At 36.1% G+C, this 19,933-nt stretch overlaps 1 protein-coding gene across 2 annotated transcripts; it reads left to right on the top strand.

Annotated features, from left to right (window-relative positions):
• The first annotated feature begins 17,774 nt into the window (after positions 1–17,774).
• LOC149186528 (putative pectate lyase 15) lies at positions 17,775–19,677 on the top strand. 2 transcript variants are annotated; one of them, XM_089412628.1, is made up of 3 exons: positions 17,775–18,230; positions 18,494–18,583; positions 19,285–19,677. In XM_089412628.1, the coding sequence occupies exons 1-3, from the start codon at positions 18,169–18,171 to the stop codon at positions 19,340–19,342; spliced, it is 210 nt and encodes a 69-aa protein (XP_089268754.1). In that variant the 5' UTR covers positions 17,775–18,168; the 3' UTR covers positions 19,343–19,677. The 2 variants fall into 2 exon arrangements, with proteins under 2 accessions (XP_089268754.1, XP_089268753.1); XM_089412627.1 differs by having other exon boundaries at positions 18,483–18,583.
• Positions 19,678–19,933: the final 256 nt, after the last annotated feature.

The following is a 19,933-nucleotide window of genomic DNA, read 5'->3' as shown; positions in this document are numbered from 1 at the left end:
GACAAAGTAACAACAGCGGTGGAGTAACAGCAGCGGTGGAGTAATAGCACCAACAGTGTAACAACACTGGAGGAGTAACAACACCGGCAGAGTAACAACATCGGCGAGGTAACAACAATGATGGAGTAACAGCACCAATGGAGTAACAGGTGGAGTAACAACATCAACAGAGTAACAACATTGGTGGAGTAACAGCACTGGCAGAGTAATAGCACTGTTGGAGTAACAATAACGGCGGAGTAACAGTAGCGGCGGAGTAACAACAGTGATAGAGTAACAACACCGACGGAGTAACAGCACTAGTGGAGTAATAGTAGTAATAGAGTAACAACAGTGACGGAGTAACAACGCCAACAGAGTAACAAAACTTCTGGAGTAACAGCAGCGGCGGAGTAACAGCATCGACGAAGTAACAACAGCGGTGGAGTAATAGCAATGATGGACTAACAGTACTGGTGGAGTAACAGCACTGGCGAAGTAATAGCACTGACTGAGTAACAGCACCAACAGAGTAACAACACTGACTGAGTAACAGCACTGATGAAGTAACAACAATGGTAGAGTAACAACACCCAAGGAGTAACAACATCCATGTTGGGTGTGGAGCCTGATTATCTTCTATATTCAAAGGTATCGCCACATAGGACCCCAATTCGAAATGGGGGCGGCAACGCCGCCCGTAAAATATTCGCTGTAGGGGGGTCCGGGGGGGGCGGCTGCGACCTTTGGGAGCCCCCCCCTGGCGGGGGGTTCGGGGACAGCACCCCCGAAGCTAAAAACAGCTGTAAAATTGCCTTGTAAAAGTATAGTAATTTCTAGTCAATCTGGGCCATTCATTAGGCGGATGATCTGACGGTAGAACTTATGTTTAGTTTAGGGTTTTTTGCCCTAGAAGGCAACCCCTCTCTTTGTATGAGGGTATTGTATTTGAGGCTGTGAGATAGATGTGTATTCTGTGAGCGAGAAACAGAGAGGTGTGACTGTGAGAGAAAACAGAGGATATTACAGCAGATTTGTTGTAGGTTGTGTCTCTTGATTTTGCTGGATAATAGAAAGGAAGGACTGGCTGTTCAGGGTAGACGTAGCCCAAACTGGGTGAACCACGTATATCTGTGTTTCTCTTATTTTGTGCATTTTCTGTGTTTATATTTCTGCAATATTTTATGTGTTCCATTCCTCCGTAATATATAATTTTCTAACAACTGGTATCAGAGTCGAAGGTCTATTTGGCTGATAAACTCGCAGGAAAGAAGGGTTCCTGGTTCAAGTGGGAGCAATGGCGGAAGATGGTAAGTTTAGGGTCGAGAAATTTAACGGCCAAAACTTCTCGCTGTGGAAGATGCAGATGGAAGATTATCTGTATCAGAAAGATCTATACCTACCATTGGGCAGAAAAACAAAGATGCCGACGGGTATGAAAGACGAAGAATGGAACCTTCTTGATAGAAAGGCACTCGGAACAATACGGTTGTGCCTTGCTGCGTCAGTCGCCTTCAACATTTCGAAGGAAACCACGACAGAGGGTTTGATGTAGACGTTGTTGAAACTATATGAGAAACCCTCGGCCTCAAACAAGGTATTTCTTATGAAACATTTATTTAATATGAATATGTCGGAAGGTGGATCTGTTGCAAACCATTTAAATGATTTTAATACAGTTGCAAGTCAGTTAAGTTCTGTAGGGGTAAACTTTGATGATGAAGTTAGAGCTCTGTTATTCTTGTGCTCATTACCAGAAAGTTGGAATGGTTTGGTAATGGCCATTAGTAACTCTGTTTCTGGATCTAGTACTTTAAAGTTTGATGATGTTGTCGGTGCTATCCTTAGCGAGGAAATGTGACGGAAAAGCTCCGGTGAGACATAGGGAAATGCTTTGAGTGCAGAGTCTAGAGGAAGAAAAATGGAAAGAAGAAAGAGCTCAGGATATCGCAGTAAATCAAGGAAAGGCAGATCCAAGTCCAGATCGGGGATAGTGTGCTAGAAATGTGGAAAGAAAGGACACCTAAAGAAAGACTATAGATCTCAGAAGGGAAAAGAAGGAGATGCACATCAAGAAAACAATCATGAAGCAAATGTGACAGGTGAGGTGTTACAAGATGCTCTGATTCTTTCTTTCGAAAATATTACTGATTCCTGGGGGGTAGATTCAGGGGCTTCATTCCATGCCACACCTGATAAGAAATACTTTCATGACAATGTTCAAGGAGATTTTGGAAAAGTTCGTCTGGGTGATGATAAACCCTGTAAAATCGTTGGAATGGGTAAGGTTATTGTAAAACAGTAGAATGGAAACCAATGGCTACTAAAGGAGGTAAGGCATGTTCCAGATCTAAAGAAAAATCTGATTTCAACAAGGCAGTTAGGCGGTGAAGGTTGTGTGACAACTTTCACAGATAAAGCTTGGAAGGTCACCAAAGGAGCCCTGGTAATAGCAAAAGGTGAAAAGGTTGGTACATTGTATTTATGCAATGGTATTTCTAACTTTGTTAATACTTTAACTTCCAAAGGAGCAGATGCAGCATTATGGCATCATAGGCTTGGACACATGAGTGAAAAGGGGATGAAGATTCTTCACTCAAGGAATTTGTTGCCAGGTTTGAAGAATGTTGATTTGGACTTCTGTGAGAATTGCATTTATGGAAAACAGAAGAGAGTCAAATTTCTGAGAGTTAGGAAAGAAAAGAAGAATGAAAAATTAGAGCTTGTGCATACAAATGTATGGGGACCTGCTCAGGTATCATCTCTCGGTGGCTCTCGTTATTATGTTACTTTTATTGATGATGCAACTAGAAATACTTGGATTTATTGTATTAAGAATAAATCTGATGTATTTGATACTTTCAAGAAATGGAAAGCTTTGGTTGAGATTGAGACAGGAAAGAAATTGAAGTGTCTTAGATCAGACAATGGAGGTGAATATTGCAGCAAAGAGTTTGATAGGTACTGTTCAGAGCATGGAATTCGCAGAGAGAAGACAGTTCCAAGAACACCACAAGAAAATGGTGTGTCAGAAAGGATGAATAGAACAATCATGGAGCGTGCAAGGTGCATGAGATTGCATGCAGGATTGCCTTTACAGTTTTGGGCAGATGCTGTAGATACTGTTGTTTATTTGATAAACAGAGGACCTTCAAGTTCCTTGGATGGTGGTGTTCCAAAGGAAGCGTGGACAGGTAAAAAGGTAAACTACTCTATTTTAAAGCCTTTTGGTTGTGAGGCCTTTGTCCATATTGATAAAGAAAATAGAACAAAGCTTGAGGCAAAGTCAAAGAAATGTACCTTTATTGGATATGGTGTTAATGATTTTGGTTATCGCTTATATGATTACGAAAATCACAAAATCATTAGGAGCAGAGATGTAATATTCAATGAAAAGGTCTTGTATAAGAATCAGTTGCAGGAAAAGAAACAGGAAAAGGAAAACAAGGAATATGCAGTTCTTGATGAAATCACTGAAAAAGTAAAGGTGCCTGAAAATAATAATAATCAACAACCACAACAACAGCAACCACCACAACAACAACAGGCACCCCAAACACCTGAAAGTGGTGTTAGAAGATCTACCAGGATAGGTAGACCCCCTGAACGATACTCTCCTTCATTATATTATTTATTGTTGACTGATTCCGGTGAACCCGAATGTTATGAAGAAGCAATGCAGGTTGAAAGCAGGAAGAAGTGGGAGGTAGCCATGGAAGAAGAGATGGACTCCTTAATGCATAACCAGACTTGGGATTTAGTCAGGTTGCCTGTAGGAAAGGCTACATTGAAGAATAAATGGGTTTACAGGCTGAAGGAAGAAGATGGAGGAAAACAGAGGTATAAAGCTAGACTTGTGGTGAAGGGGTTTTCACAGAAGAAAGGTATTGATTTTGATGAAATATTTTCTCCTATTGTTAAAATGACTTCAATCAAAACTATTTTAAGTCTTGTAGCAGCTGAAGATTTGCATCTTGAGCAGTTAGATGTAAAGACAGCCTTTCTCCATGGGGATTTGGAGGAAGAGATATATATGCAGCAGCCACAAGGATATGAGGTGAAAGGGAAGTAGAAACTAGTGTGCAGGTTGAAGAAGAGCTTGTATGGCTTAAAACAGGCTCCAAGGCAGTGGTATCTAAAATTTGACAAGTTTATGTCTGAACAAGGTTATACTAGATGTCACTCTGATTATTGTGTTTATTTGAAAAAGCAAAATGATGGCAGCTATATTATATTGTTACTGTATGTAGTTGACATGCTTGTTGCAGGATCTAACATGCAGGAAATAAATGTGCTCAAAAGAAAATTGGCAAATTCATTTGCAATGAAGGATTTGGGAGCTGCAAAACAAATCCTTGGTATGAGAATAACTAAAGAAAGGAAAAATCGTAAATTAACATTGTCTCAGAATGAGTACATACAAAAGGTGTTGAAAAGATTTAACATGCACAATGCAAAACCAGTTATTACACCTTTTGCTAGCCATTTCAAACTTAGCAAGGAAATGTGCCCAAAGACCCAAGAAGACATGGATTATATGTCTAAAGTTCCATATGGATCAGCAGTTGGAAGCTTAATGTATGCAATGGTCTGCACAAGGCCTGATATTGCACATGCAGTGGGAGTTGTAAGCAGGTACATGAACAATCCAAGAAAGGAACATTGGATGGCAGTGAAATGGATTCTCAGATATTTAAAAGGTACCACAAATCAAGCATTATGCTTTGGTGGTTCAAACATCTCCCTACAAGGATATGTTGATGCAGATATGGCAGGTGACAGAGATAACAGGAGGAGCACTACAGGATATGTATTTACTGTTGGAGGAACAGCTGTCAGTTGGGTTTCAAAAATCCAAAGTGTTGTTGCACTTTCAACAACAGAAGCAGAGTATGTTGCTGCTACAGAGGCTAGTAAAGAAATGATTTGGTTACAAAGGTTTATGGGTGAATTGGGTAAGGAGCATGATATGGGCACGTTATACAGTGATAGCCAAAGGGCCATTCATCTTGCAAAGAACTCAGCATTTCATTCCAGGACTAAACACATACAGCTCAAGTACCATTTCATACGATGAGTGTTGGAAGATGGACAGTTGAAGCTGGAAAAGATACACACTAGCTAGAATCCTGCAGATATGCTAACAAAAGTTGTAACCAGGGAGAAACTGAGAATATGCTCAATTTCAGTTGGTCTTCAAGGATGACAATGAAGATGAGAAACAGCCAGGTCCAAAGAGGAGTCATTGTCCAGCAAATGGAGCAGCGGTGGAGTTGCTACAATTAGTCTCCAAGTGGGAGATTGTTGGGTGTGGAGCCTGATTATCTTCTATATTCAAAGGTATCGCCACATAGGACCCCAGTTCGAAATGGGGGCGGCAACGCCGCCCGTAAAATATTCGCTGCAAGGGGGGTCCAGGGGGAGGCGGCTGCGACCTTTGGGAGCCCCCCCCTGCCGGGGGGTTTCGGGGGCAGTGCCCCCGAAGCTAAAAATAACTGTAAAATTGCCTTGTAAAAGTATAGTAATTTCTAGTCAATCTGGGCCATTCATTAGGTGGATGATTTGAAGGTAGAACTTATGTTTAGTTTAGCGTTTTTTGCCCTAGAAGGCAACCCCTCTCTTTGTATGAGGGTATTGTATTTGAGGCTGTGAGATAGATGTGTATTCTGTGAGCGAGAAACAAAGAGGTGAGACTGTGAGAGAAAACAGAGGATATTACAGCGGATTTGCTGTAGGTTGTGTCTCTTCATTTTACTGGATAATAGAAAGGAAGGACTGGCTGTTCGGGGTGGACGTAGCCCAAACTGGGTGAACCACGTATATCTGTGTCTCTCTTGTTTTGTGCGTTTTCTATGTTTATATTTCTGCAATATTTTATGTGTTCCATTGCTCCATAATATATAATTTTCTAACAATCCAAAGAGTAATAGCTTCCAACACTTAGAAAATTTTCGGGAGTAACAGCAGTGGCAGAGTAACAACACCCAATGGATCTGAGGAAACCATACACTGATAAGACTCATGAACAAATGGATAAATATGGAGCAACATCATGAAACTTGATAACTTCCTTTTATTTTGATGAAGTAACAACATTTGTGACTTTAAACACATGAAAAAACATAAGAGGAATCAGAAAAGAAACAACAATTTTATTGAAAAATAATAAATAAATAAATAACTTAAGTCGCAATGGCTATGATTTTGACTACAGCAATGTTGTTTCCTAAGGGAATATCAATCTGTTTCCAGAAACAACAATCTATCAATGGTAAATGAATGGAAAAATGTTTTGGTGGAAATGACTTGGATTTTCAAATGGAAATCAATTCTCCATTTCTCTTGTTATGAATCCATTAGGTAATGAAAAAGTCTTCATGTTGTTGGTGAAAAATAACAGGAATAATTTGTAACAAACTCTTATGATCAATTTCCATGGCACCTTGAAAGAATCAAAATTATATGGTATTAGATTTCTTAACAGATGCTAGGATGAAAATATATTATTTCATTATCATTTCCTTCAATAATCACTCGTTCAAAAACAAATTGACCTCCTTTATTCTCTTGGGACTTGTAAAAAAACAAGCGTCTACCTACAATAAAACATATAATCATGGAAGAAGAGAGGTGATTGGGTTCACTAAATCCAATAAATATGAAAAAAAATAACAAGTAGTTACTCTATAAAATAAATACACAGAAAGATAAACAAAGAAAAATTTATTTGTCACCTGCAGGAGAGCAATGGTCGACCATACTAACCAGCAATGTTTTAATCATAACTCTTTTGTTTTTTGTCCAATTTGAGTGATTCCAAAGCCAACTGAGAGATACTTCAAAGGTATATCACCAATAAAAATAGGTTTTGAAAATTCCATGGTATGATATGTCAAATTTACTTAGAAACATCTGCATAAAAGAGTCATTTTTTATTTCCCAACTTCGACCAACAATTGATATTTTAAGAACAACTTTTTCGTTTGATGATAGATTGAACTGATTCAAATTGGAGATTAAACTATATTCATGTAAATATATCCAATAGAAATAGTTTTTAAAAGCATGAAGAATTGATGGGTCAAATGTGCGTAGGAACTGTTAGAAAAACAGAGTTTTAAAGGTGTTGATTTACAATAGACAATCAGTATTTTGGTCATGAATTTCTCATACGATATCGAAATCAGGGGATTCAAATTGCATTGTAAACTAGATTAATAGATGAATATACCATAGAAACAAGTTTCTAAAATCTAGTCATTTAGGTCTCCAAAAACCGATTGTCACAACTCTGTTCTGAAGCTGCCTGCTAGGCATACTGTCAATATTTTAGTCATAACATTTTCATTTTAAATCCAAATTGAGTGATTCAAATTGGATTAGAAATACGAAATAAAGGGCTACTTAGGATAGAAACAGGTTTTGAAAATATGCCCATTTTGTCCCTCAAAACATGACTGTATGGACTGTGATTTCAGTGGTTTTATCAAGCCCACATGCCCTAAGATATGATAATCAAGCAATTTGTTTTTGTTTTTCTTTCAAAATGATGATGAGTTTTTGTAGAAATCTATTTTTCAATATAATACATCTACATACACAATTAAATTCAAATATTTACCATTGATATTGATATACTCAGCAAGTTGCTGCAAGCACAACTCTTTCTACATATAATTTTTATTTATTTATTTATTCTATTTTCTACACTAACCTATTCTACCTTGAAAAATAAAGCATACTTATGTATAAGAGTACTTACAATCAATCCATTTTAGAAGTAAGGCCTCAAGTGTATACACACCCGAATTTGAGAAATGTCTGTCAATAAATATTAGGGTATGAGAGACCAACTTCCCTTGAAAATATGGTGTAAAAAATCACTGAAGTATGGAGTGACGCTGCAAACAACTGATGGAGTGAAACCAATCTTCAATATATCCTTTACTTTCTTGATTTCCCATAGTTGTCATATCATGAAGTTCTTGAGTTTCTAAAACAACTTGTTGATGCAAACTAGAAGAAACCTCCGTTTCTTCCATAACTTCTACAATTTTTGGATTTGAAACATTTCCATTCTCGATATCAGTTTTCTGCAATTGTGTATGCGAGATGGATTGGGTGGGAAGGGTAGGTAAATTTTTCAATTCAACATTGTAAGCATGTTGTACTGGTTTATTATGGTGAGGGTGTGCAATGAGATGAGTAGGATATTGTGTAGTGCATGGAGGATTTTGATGATGTAGTTGATTGGGATGTGTGGATGATTTTGATATGCAAGCAAGGTGTTCTTGAAAATATGGGAAAGAATATGGATGATATTTTTGTGCTACAAGATGAGGGAGAGTAGTCATGTAATCATAGAAAGAACTATGCCAAACTTGTGGACAAGATTGATGGTGGTTATATTGAGATTGGCATCGCTGCCCTAACACATGAGTATTCCATAATAGATTATGAAAGTAAGACAATGGAGAGGAAATGTTTTGAAACATACATGTAGGCCAAGGTTTCAATAGTTGTGAAATTGCTGCAGCTTCTCCATCTCTTGGAAATGTTGTTTTCATCCCAGGTAAGAAAGAGAAACTATCCATGGGATGCTCCTTTTGGCATTGAGGAAAGATCACTTCTTCAAATTCTACTTAATTTTTCTTAACCTGCAAAACATGCAATTGTGAATTTAGAGAGCTAATAAAATCAACTTTAAAATGTTCAAATAAATCACTAATTTCATCTCTTATGTCTCCTATTCTTGTAGTAGATTTGGAAAGGAAAGAACAAAATTCTCTAGAATTCTTACCAGCCTTGGATATTCCTCTTGAATACCTTATGCATAAACCACAAACATCATCATATGATAGTTGAAAAACGTCACATTTTCCTATCAGATTTAAGATTTCTAAAATTTCATCTTTGATCCCTTTAAGAATGAGTGTTTTTAAGATCTCTTTTTCCAAATGTTTATGCTTTGATTTTTGAAGGTTGTATTTAAATCGCTCCAAGTAATCCTCTAAGCTTTCATCTTCCCCTTGTATCATACTGAAAATATCTTCATCGGCCTTGCAATAGTCTTGGTACTTCTCCAAGAATACATTCTTCATGTCCTCCCATGTTTTGATGCAGTTCCCACCAAGGCTCATGAACCATTGGAGAGCTACTCCTTTTAGAGTAAGAGGAAATACTTTCAACCTTTTATCATTAGTACAATAATCATATACTCTACAAAGTAGTTCAAACTCAAAAATGAATGTATCTGGGTCCTGATTATCCAAACCATGAAAATTTGGTAGAGGAGATGGAGGAATTATGTGCATTTGTGTCACTTCTCCTTGATCGCTGATAGGGAATTCAAAAGTAACAATGTGAGCCATTTCTTACCATAATAGAAGATGTTCTTCATGTGCTCCTTTGCGGTTCCTCCTTCAGACATTCTTGTCAATTTGTTACTGGAATGGGTTGTGCTTACATCACCACTTGAGTGAAATGATAAGATTTCTTCAAATTTCTACCTTTTTCTTCCTAGTTATTCAAAAAAAATAAAAAATAAATAAAATAAATAAATAAAAATAAAAATAAAAAATAAATAAATAAAAATAAAAATAAAATAAATAAATAAAAAAAAAAATAAAAATAAAAAAATAAAATAAAAAATAAAAAATAAAAAAATAAAAAATAAAAATAAAAATAAAAATAAAAATAAAATAAAATTTGAAAGGAAATCTAAAGCTCAAGACCTGGAGCAATGTGTCAAAAGACCCTTCCCTCCCTAGGACAAGAAATCAAACAAGAAAAGAATGCACACAAGGAAATCTAAAGCTTGGGACCTGGAGGAGAGCGTCAAAGGACCATTCCCTCCCCACGACAAGAGATTAGTTTTTCCAAAATTAAAACAAACAAAAATGTAGGAAAAATTCTAAGCTCCGGACCTGGAGCAGGGTGAGAGAACTCTTTCCCTCCCCAGGACGAGAGAGTGGATCCTATAAAACAAAAACAAGCAAAAATGCAGGAAAAAGAACTATGCTTAAGACCTAGAGCAGGGTGGCAAAGGACGATTCCCTCCCTAGGACGAGAGATTGACCCTCTCGTCGATAGAGGTCGTGTCTTGCACCTTGTTAGCCTTCCCTGGCAATGGCGCCAAAATGTTGGTGTCCAAGTGTCAATGTTGTGATTCAACCCTTTACCACATTAATATGTCAATTCGGGGGCGTACACTTTTCAAGGTAACACGCATGGTATATGCAGGAGCAAGGTTAAACAACTATGCTTAAGACCTAGAGCAGGGTGTCAAAGGACGATTCCCTCCCTAGGACGAGATATTGACCCTCTGTTCGATACAGATCATGTCTTTCACCTTGTTAGCCTTCCCTGGCAATGGCACCAAAATGTTGGTGTCCAAGTGTCAATGTTGTGATTCAAACCTTTACCACATTAATATGTCAATCCGGGGGCATACACTTTTCAAGGTTACACGCATGGTATATGCAGGAGCAAGGTTACAATCTTACATTGACCAAGGGTTTGTGACTAAGAAATTAAAGCATCGTTGTAATAGTAATGGAAATTAAATTGTAGAAAGAAAAACATTCACAACAATCTATGGAAATCTGTAACAGCAATAAAGGAAATACAACAAGTAAAAAATATATACATAAAAGGGACACACGCACAACACCTGATCAGAAGAGTGCACCCAAATCCCTGGTCAGGGCTGTGCTTAACTCACATATTGAGAAAAATATCAGAAGGTTGGAAATTTCATTAACAAGAGTTCCACTGTTACAAGGCTCACTTCTTGCGTTAGCTAACTCTCCTCTCTCTCCGAATTGCGTCTTTTAAATATACAAACATCCAAAGGAAACTTGCAACAAACTGATCTCAATATTCAAGATGAGATCTGAGAGATCTGTCCATCACGATTCAGCTGGAACACATCGAATTTGGTTATTACAATTGGGCAATTCTGGAAAACGGTCGCAACAGTAAATCTGCAAATATGTCCTTCAAAGAACCTTGATTTCTTCCCAATACAAATCGAATTTCTGAAAACCACTCAACGGGAAACTGATTTGGTCCATTTTGAACAAAACCCATGTCTCGGATTTTCCAGATTCGCTTTCATTTGCCCAAAACGTCCAACGCAAAAATTTCACTTGTCATGCGAGTGAATTCCTGAGTTGGAATATCTAATTATTTGTTGAAGACCAAAACTGCAATCTAGAAGAGATATTGAAGGATAAAATCATGAGTGAGGTTATAAAGAATGAATAAACCAAAATAATGCATAATAATCATTAATTATTAAAAATAAATGAGATCAGATATTATTTATCCACAAAAGAATAAATGATTATGAAATGGAATTATATAATAAATTATGGTAAATAATGTGATAAAAGAATAGTGGAAATAGATGAAATGAATGTTTAGAAGTGGTAATAATAATGACAAATTAAGAGCCTAACATAGGTGACAACATGGCCTATTTAAGGATTGTTTGGGAAAGTTAATGTTATTCTTGAGGGGCAGTATAATTCGCAATAAGCAGGAGCTAGAGGTTGTTTTAGGGTTTTTTGGATCCCTAAGCTACAACCAAGAAGTGCCCTAACTAGTCATCATGACAACATCAAAAACTGTGTCATAGAAATGTGGTAACAGTGTAGTGATGAGGTTGTTCATGAGGACAATTTATAAGGTTGTCATTACAATGAAGAAAACTATCCCTGTATATTCAAATTGAGTCAATCTTGTTGGACTCAATAATCATAGGCTTAACTTGCTGTTGGGCTAGGCTGTTGGGCTAGGCCGTAGGCCATAGTCAGTAGCACGGTTTGATCTAAGGATCACTCAAGTGGTAGAGCCTCACTTTGAAGACCTACGTTGTTGATTGTATGAAGGAAGAGCACTGAATGTTGATGACCTATCTCATAAAGCAGTGACAGCTAGTACAGCCATGCGTGTGCAGCATGATGATTAAGAGCAACAAGTCGTGTAAGAGTGATGAGGTACAACAACAAGTCGTGTAAGAGTGATGAGGTACAACTCAGTAGTAGAGCAGCATCGTGTAGCTCAGGAACATGGTATGATGTTGTAAGCATCGTGCAGCACGGTGAGATGTAACACATGGACTGACGGTTCATTCTCTCCTCAGTATTACCGACACTTGATCCTTAGCTTAATACCCGATTGGTCCATGATCTCTATTTAAAGAGCATGGAGGGTCATTTGTGGGGTGACCATTCCTGAGAGAAGCTTATGTCAATTTTCTTTCTTTTATTAATAAATTGCATGAAGTGGCTGTGTTGGCTGAGGCACAGTTTCCCTCGTTGAGGGTTTTAACCACGTCAAGAATACTAGTGTATTGATCTATGATCTGTTTGTGAGAGGCCTCCTTTGGTGTTCTATCTGAGGAACTTACCCTCTAAATTCCTACATTTTTAAATATGCTTCTTAAAAATATTTTAAAATATTCTATAAAACATTACTAATAATCAAATTTAAATTTTGAAAATACTATTCCAAAATGCACATGTTCCTCTGCATAAATATCACTTGTCAATGACTAATGCAATGATCGTCTTTAGGTGAATTAAATTCTTGGTTTATTTATTAAATGGCCTTAAATGAGGAAAAACATTTTCAATAAATCTATGTTTGAGCTCTAGCTTTACATATAAGTATCCAATGGGTCTCACGTTTTGGCTTTACTAGTGAGAAGGCACTTTGCATATAGCCACTATGTTTTGTTGAAGTGCAATCTGTAGTAAAACTAATCTAAAGTTAAAAATCCATCAACATAAATTTGGCAACACGAAGGAAATTCATTACACTTAATGGGACAAGCATTATGAGGAAGCTAGTAGAATCAAACTGAAATTTTAACCATTCACATGGTAATGTGTTCCAATGTTATGAAGAACTAGTCTCAGTTTTGAAGTTCATGTACTTAACTTAGTATAAAATCCATTACAAAAATCATTGATTTGAAAATTCAAGATCAAACCTTGGAAATCTCACTTAAGTATAAGTAACTTCCACACTTGAGCTAGATCCAAAATTAAGTGCAATGAAACCATATTAGAACCCTCTCACGTAAGCTTGGACAATGATATTAAAAATTTTCATTAAAATATGGCGAAAACCGAGAGGAGAAGATTGAGGAAGAACAATAAGGCATTGGTATGGTATGGATTACAAAACATAATCTTCTTCATTTTTTGCTTTTTGATATATACGTTTTTTTATGAGTTTTACTCAAAATCCCACAGAAAGGTATTTGAACAATAGATTTCGGTCATTATTCGAAGCAATAGTAGGTTGAACCCTATGACAGTATTCACATGAATATTTAGCAAACTATTCATTGTTCATTAAATTTTCTGATGTGGGGATATTATTTGCTTGGACCAAAGATGAACTGATAACAAAGGTATCATTATGAGAAAAACGCGATTGCAGCTGCCAAGCATTTGTCACAAAGAATTTGCGATAGATTACCAAAATAACTTTGGATTAATGGTTTGAGGAAAGAGGTTAAAAAATTGACCTCTCGAGATAAGAAAAAAAAATGACAAATTTATAATTGTTATGATTATGTTAAATTAGTATTCAAAATTAATTCGATTGTAAATTTTAAAAATATTTTAAAATTTATTGTAGAGTATTTTCTCAATTCAAAATATTCCTAAAATCTTTAGCTAAAACAAAGCGAACCATTAAAACCATAAACCTAATGGTAATGGTGCCAGGTATGTTAATCTTTGTTTGGCACAAGTCGGGGAGAGCATACGGTATAAAATCGGGAAGATGGGTCTATTTGTTTATCTCTGTTTGACACACTTAGGGAGGAGGGGGTTGTGCCTATTTTTTTTGTGTTCAGAGAACTCTAATTATTTAAAAAAATATTATATATCAATCGATCACTCAAGGACAAATACAAATTTGAAAAGAGTTCTAAAATTATTTTAAAATGAATTTCGTTATTCTAAAATTCATTTGTAATTCACATGTCCAGGTATTAAGGATGTACATATAGAAAACATTATTCATAATATTTTTATTTATGTTTCTAGTAACCGAGGACTTAAAGTAGAAGTTTTAAATGTCTTCATTATTTTAAAATTTACTTTCAATGAATAGATCTGTGTTAATCACCGATGGGTGTGATTAACTTGACAAGTACGTCGGCGGCGAATGGGAAAGGGGTACAGAGCCTAGCCTTGAACGAGCCCAATGGAAATATGGGAAAAGTCTTGTTTTATTTGCTCTCTGTTGATATTTTTTCATAACTGTTGAGTCGCCCTCACTAACCTCCACTTTAGTGTGAATGACATTCGGAACCGGCACGGCTCTATCTCGAAGCTTCAATGTGGTAGAATTAGGTTTCCCTTGTGTTTAGAAAGCCCAATAAAGGGTTTACTCTCCGAAAATTGGGGTAATTAGATTCAAAATTGGTGGATAAGCCGAGTCCGTGTACATTGCGCTTGTGGGGTGGGTGATTCCCCTCTCTTGGGTAGGCCTAGTGGGCAAAGTGGCTCTATTGCTAGAACATGAGAGAAAGACTCACTTGGTAGTCATGTTGAGATAGCACGAGTGGGTACGTCGTGGAGTTGGTCCTCGAGGGTAGGGAATGTGTCAAAAGGGAGGAGGCAAAAGGGAGGAGGCACAAAATGATGAGGAGGGAGTGGACCTAGAAGGTGAGGTGGGCCATGTCCGTCTCAGTCACCAAGTTATGTGGTGCAACATCCCATGCCGGCTTAAGTTGAAAAGTAGTTGAGAGATATCCATGGCAGGATCGACGCCATCTGCCAACAAAAGTACGATGATTGAAACAATACCATAACTTATATCAATGATGTTCAATACTCTTAGGGAGAAATTCTGGAGCACCTCACTTCTCTTCGCCGTAGTCAATGCAAAACTAGTGAGAGGCTTGAGCATATTGAGGCGAGGTTGGATCATATTGATTTTCATGTTCATAAAGGGCATGACCCTCTTATGGTTTCGAGAAATGCTCAGGCGTCGAATATCCTCATGTAAAATGGTATTCGCTGATTGTCTTTTGGTTCTATTTGTTTTTTTGGGTGATAGATTTGTGAACCTTAAAATCGTAGTAAAATTTGATGGAAAGCCATGTGTTGTTGCCAATTGGAATGGTTTGATGATTCTACATGACAATCTATTACCCAACTTGATTTTGTAGTTTTCTAACTTCTTGTAGTTAACCACGAATTCAGAGATATATAACTAGGAAAACTAAATAACAGTATAAGTTCTTAGATAGATATCTACGATCTATCTAATCTTCAATACAAATGATGTACTTAGTACCAGGAAAGTTCTATATATAGGGATGCTACTAGAATTTTTAGGAATAATGATAATTTAGCTTCTCTTGGAGTTTCAATAAACCTTCTTTAATATTTTCCTTTATTTTGTTATCTTCCTCCTCTTTGCATCACCTAATAAAGCCTTTCACTCCTCAAAAACCATTGAATAATGTTCATAACTCGAGTTGTTGCTTAATATTTATTATATCATTTTCATATATTTACCAATCAAAGAGGTTATTTTACTATGGTCTTTCCAATAAGAAGGGTGTTTGAAACGGTAACATTATGCACCCAAACCCAAAGAGAGGCCTCCTTCCAGTGAGAAGTGCGTTTGAAACGGTAACATTATGCACTCAACCCATAAAAAAAACAAAATTGAATGAGAATTATTACCTCAAAACACCATAATTGCGTCCGATTCATCACTAAACATGTTATGGATGCCCTTCGGCAGTGGCATATAGTCGAACTTGTCATGACTGCTTTTGTAACAAAAAATAAGAAGTCATCTCTCCATTATTGAATTTGTCCATACAAGTTTTCCATATTCTTGAAAATACCATAACTGAATTTGTCCATACAAGTTTTCCATATTATTGAAATAAAGGTTGCCCCACCAAGTTTTGGTTTTTCATATTATTGAGCTGACACTTCATAGCTGACAGAACAAAATAGACGAGTTATACTGTTGAGTTAAAGAGTTAGACATGACAGCAAAGAAAGTACAGCTGGGATTTTGCAGAACAGCAGGTAGTCTTTTGTTCTTTTTTTATAATGAAAGAAGAATTTATGCATATTCAAGCTATAATCTGGATGCATGCCAATGCCTCCCGAAAACCAGTTTTATATACAGAAAATATCAATGACTTTCTCTGCGGTCTGCACGTATCTCATGAAGTAATGGAAATAATATAATATAAATGGTTATCCATATGACAGATCGTTGTCCATCTTTATCGAACTGTATACCGAGAGAGTGACTTGTTTAGCATCCAAAGTCGACGTAACATCGACAATGATATCAATCCATCTCGAAGCATACATCGGGCATTGTTTCTGCTTAAATATGCTCTGACTGTCAAACAGCAAGGAATAGTACTGGGGATTTCGTAAGGGGATTACTCCAAAGATTAGAAATGGGAAAATACATTTAAGTTTAGTTCTCAGCTAAAATGTATTATTACAAATTGATTGTCGTTAAGATGGTAACAATCGATTATATTTTGGGCTCTTGTCCCTGGAAATGTTCTTGTCCCTGAAAATGGGTGATATGATGTTGTTTTATGTTGGAATTGGGTGATTTTTATGATATGATTAAAAATAATTATATATATGATTTATCTGGTTTTGATGATAAATCACATTAGATGTAGATAAAATTTTGATGATGTGATTGTGGATAAAATTCTGATGATGTGATTCTTTGTTGACAAAATTTTGGATGTGATTTTTACTAAAAAAAAATTCTTACTTTACATATGATTTATCTTGTAAAATCCAAAATCTCAATCAAGCAAAGAAAAATTAATTAACCAAAGATCTGTTGGAAAGGCAGAGAAGCTAAACACGCAATTCCCCCAAAACACAGGTATTCTTTTGATCACACAAAACTTGATTATTACAATGAACCCACTGAAGGGTATTTAACCTTTTCGACTAACAACTGGCTTAAAATATATTTACATACAACCACATACTAAAAGTCTTAACTAACTCTCTAAATTTAACCAACTCCTCATACAGCAATAATTATCTTATTTTAACAAAATCTATTTCCTTATATGAAAAAAACAATCAATATCTTCAACTAAAAAACAATTTACTTTAACATTAAATCAATTAAGTCTTTCATTTAACTCTGACATGTTACCATACAAAATCCACAAATTTTTTAAAACTTTAACCACATATAATACTAAACAGTATTAACAAAAGCCACCCTTATGAAATAACCCACCACCCCTCCCCACCCCGGAAAAAAAAACACCACTATAACATAACGACTTTGAATTTTTTTTACTGAATCAAATTTATCTATCAATCAATTCAAACTCAAAAAACTTTTGAAACGTTACATTTTTTACAATATCAACAACTTAAAATTATACTTTTTCTAATTTTCAATTGCATATCAACCAAAATCTAACGTACCAAGCAATTTTCTCCTTAGATTATTGCGTTTCCTATTTATTCTGAATTTAATTATACTTTCTCTAATTTTTAACTGGATTGCAAACAAAATCTAACACACCAAGGAATCTTCTCGTTAGACTACTGCGGTTCCTTTTAATCTGAATTTATTTAACTGTTACCGACCGAATTATCAGCAAATGTGTTAGATCCTTCCACCACCAATAAAGTGGGCTATATAGTGACCTTCACTTTTTTGGAGTGCACTTTATGCTTTCTGATCACTTTTAAACCGACCCCAAAGCCCAATCCTAACCACAAGTCCATCCACTTCTATTTCTGAAGAATCTCCCACAATAGGAAATAGTGAATAGGTTAGAATTTCATGCCTGCATTTCTGGCGTCCTTGAGGCTTTGAAATTTGGAGAATGCTTGACCATAGATGAAGGTTAGTCAACATTGCTGTGAATATACAGGGGAAATAGTTCCTTGCGGCAATATTTCTCAAAGGTGAACAGGGTGTAGAATCATTCCAGTGTTAGTTACTATATTTGGAGCTTTTCAAATTAAAAAAATTAAACAAAGTTAGTTACATTATCTATTTTTATTTGCGGGAAAAGTCTGCGTTCAAATCCTCGCTCCAAAATGTCAGCGGCAAAATCTCAAGGAATGTTGGACAGTATCGTGGTCTTTCTTCGACGACCTGCATTCTACAAGTAACAAGTGAGGCATGGCAACAGATTTCTTCTTTGTCCGTAAAGAATCTGCAGAAGTGGTTAAGATGGTCAAACAGTAAGTACAATAATTTCAATATTTGAGTATTTTTGTTTTAGGTGAAGTGCCAGGACAGTAATGGGCTTTGAATCAAACTGATACAGTAATTGTTTGTAAACTCCAGCGCAGCCCAACCTACCATTCTTCTTTACAAATATCGTGACTGTATGTTGTAACTATGTTCAAGTTTCTGAAATGGAGTATTACTTATCAATTTGATGGAAATTTTTGTGTGCTCACGAAGAAGTATGAATGCTTAGCTATTTGTAGTGTCGAACCAGGAATCCAATCGATGATTGTTGGCTCTGCGAGGGAAACTGGGAAATCAACAGGCAGAGGCTTGCTGACTTTGATGAACGATATTTCAAGAGGTAAGCCATTGTGGATGATAATGACATTTTAATTAAGCAAATTCAGTGAAGTGCAGACTAATTGGTATTGGTTTTGTGGCGTTTAACTTTTTAACATGTGTAAGGTTCAAAATTTTGTGAGAGGGGTTAAGGATGCACAGTTATTTTTAAAGAATTAAATTATGCTAGAAGTATCTCAGTTAAGTTAGACTCACAAAACTTAGTGATACTTAGTGATAGGGGTTTAGGATAGACACTACTTTAGTGAAAGAGATTAAGGATGGAAACTACTTTTTAAGAATTAAATTATGCAAAAGGTATCGATGGTGATAACATATGTGAGCAATCTAGCTTATCAACTGATCTGCCAGCTTATCATTAACCTTAACGGTTGAGGACCTAGCTATTTACTAGCCATTGATAGTGATTTTTTGCCAGACATTGACAGTGATCTTTTACTATGATCAGGATATTCAGAACCTTTTATTTTGAATCACAAAAGTTTGAAATCAAATATTACTTATTTTTAGTTATTTTAACAACTTTAACCTGAATCTGTACCCAAAAAAATTTAAGCACCAGACAGTTTTGAACCCTTTATTATAAATCACAAAAGTCTGAAATCAAATATCACTTACTTTTTCGTATTTTAACAACTTTAACCTGAATCTGTACGGAAAAAGATTTACGCTCCCCTGTCTGCTCTGTTACTTGTATATTAGGGCGTCCTCGAAGGAAATCCATGATGCGGTCCAAAATTCCCCGAGGTTTTGCTGCTGAACATTTTGGAGCCAGGATTTGAAGCGACAGACTATTCCCACAAATAAGAATAGATAATGTAACTGACTCTGGTCAGTTATTTTCATTATAGAGACTACAAATATCGTAGCTAACATTGTAGATGAATCTACAGCCTGCTCGCATCTATGAAAGAATGTAAGAAGGATGTATTTCTCCTGTATAGTCATAGCACTGCTGAATAACTGAGACATCTTCCACTATGGCCATAGACCGCTTAGAGAAAGTGGTCATCTCAAACATTAATTCCTGAATTAAAGGGCGAACTGAATTTTCTTATCTCAAGTTTTTCTCAAACATTAATTACAAGGATTAAAGGGAAAGACTTTGTGCGTTTGTTTTGAATTTTCTATTTCTCTTTTTTGTCCTTTTATTGAGGTTTAGAGTATTGAGTAAGGTGCATAATTAAATTTGGTACAAATTTTGATTTGAAATTAATATTATTGTTCTTCTAATTATGCTGAAAAGGAGAATATTTCAACACTAAATCTAGTTTGTTGTAATTTAGAGTATTTAGAATTTAGAATGAATAGGGAAAGTGCATAGTTAGATTTGGATTTAATTTTTTATCTG

Source organism: Pinus tabuliformis, chromosome 3_1 (assembly GCF_031772625.1).
Source record: "Pinus tabuliformis cultivar Carrire ecotype Pingquan chromosome 3_1, CPIR1, whole genome shotgun sequence".
Lineage (NCBI taxonomy): Eukaryota > Viridiplantae > Streptophyta > Pinopsida > Pinales > Pinaceae > Pinus > Pinus tabuliformis.
This window is presented reverse-complemented; position numbering and strand designations above follow the sequence as displayed.

Bases quoted from the DNA above. Each gene is read 5' to 3' on its own strand.
- LOC149186528 (XM_089412627.1), top strand. From the start codon at position 18,169: ATGGCAACAGATTTCTTCTTTGTCCGTAAAGAATCTGCAGAAGTGGTT. The intron at 18,231-18,482 runs GTAAGTACAATA...AGCTATTTGTAG, and splicing joins GTGGTTAAGATGGTCAAACA to TGTCGAACCAGGAATCCAAT. The intron at 18,584-19,284 runs GTAAGCCATTGT...CTTGTATATTAG, and splicing joins GATGAACGATATTTCAAGAG to GGCGTCCTCGAAGGAAATCC.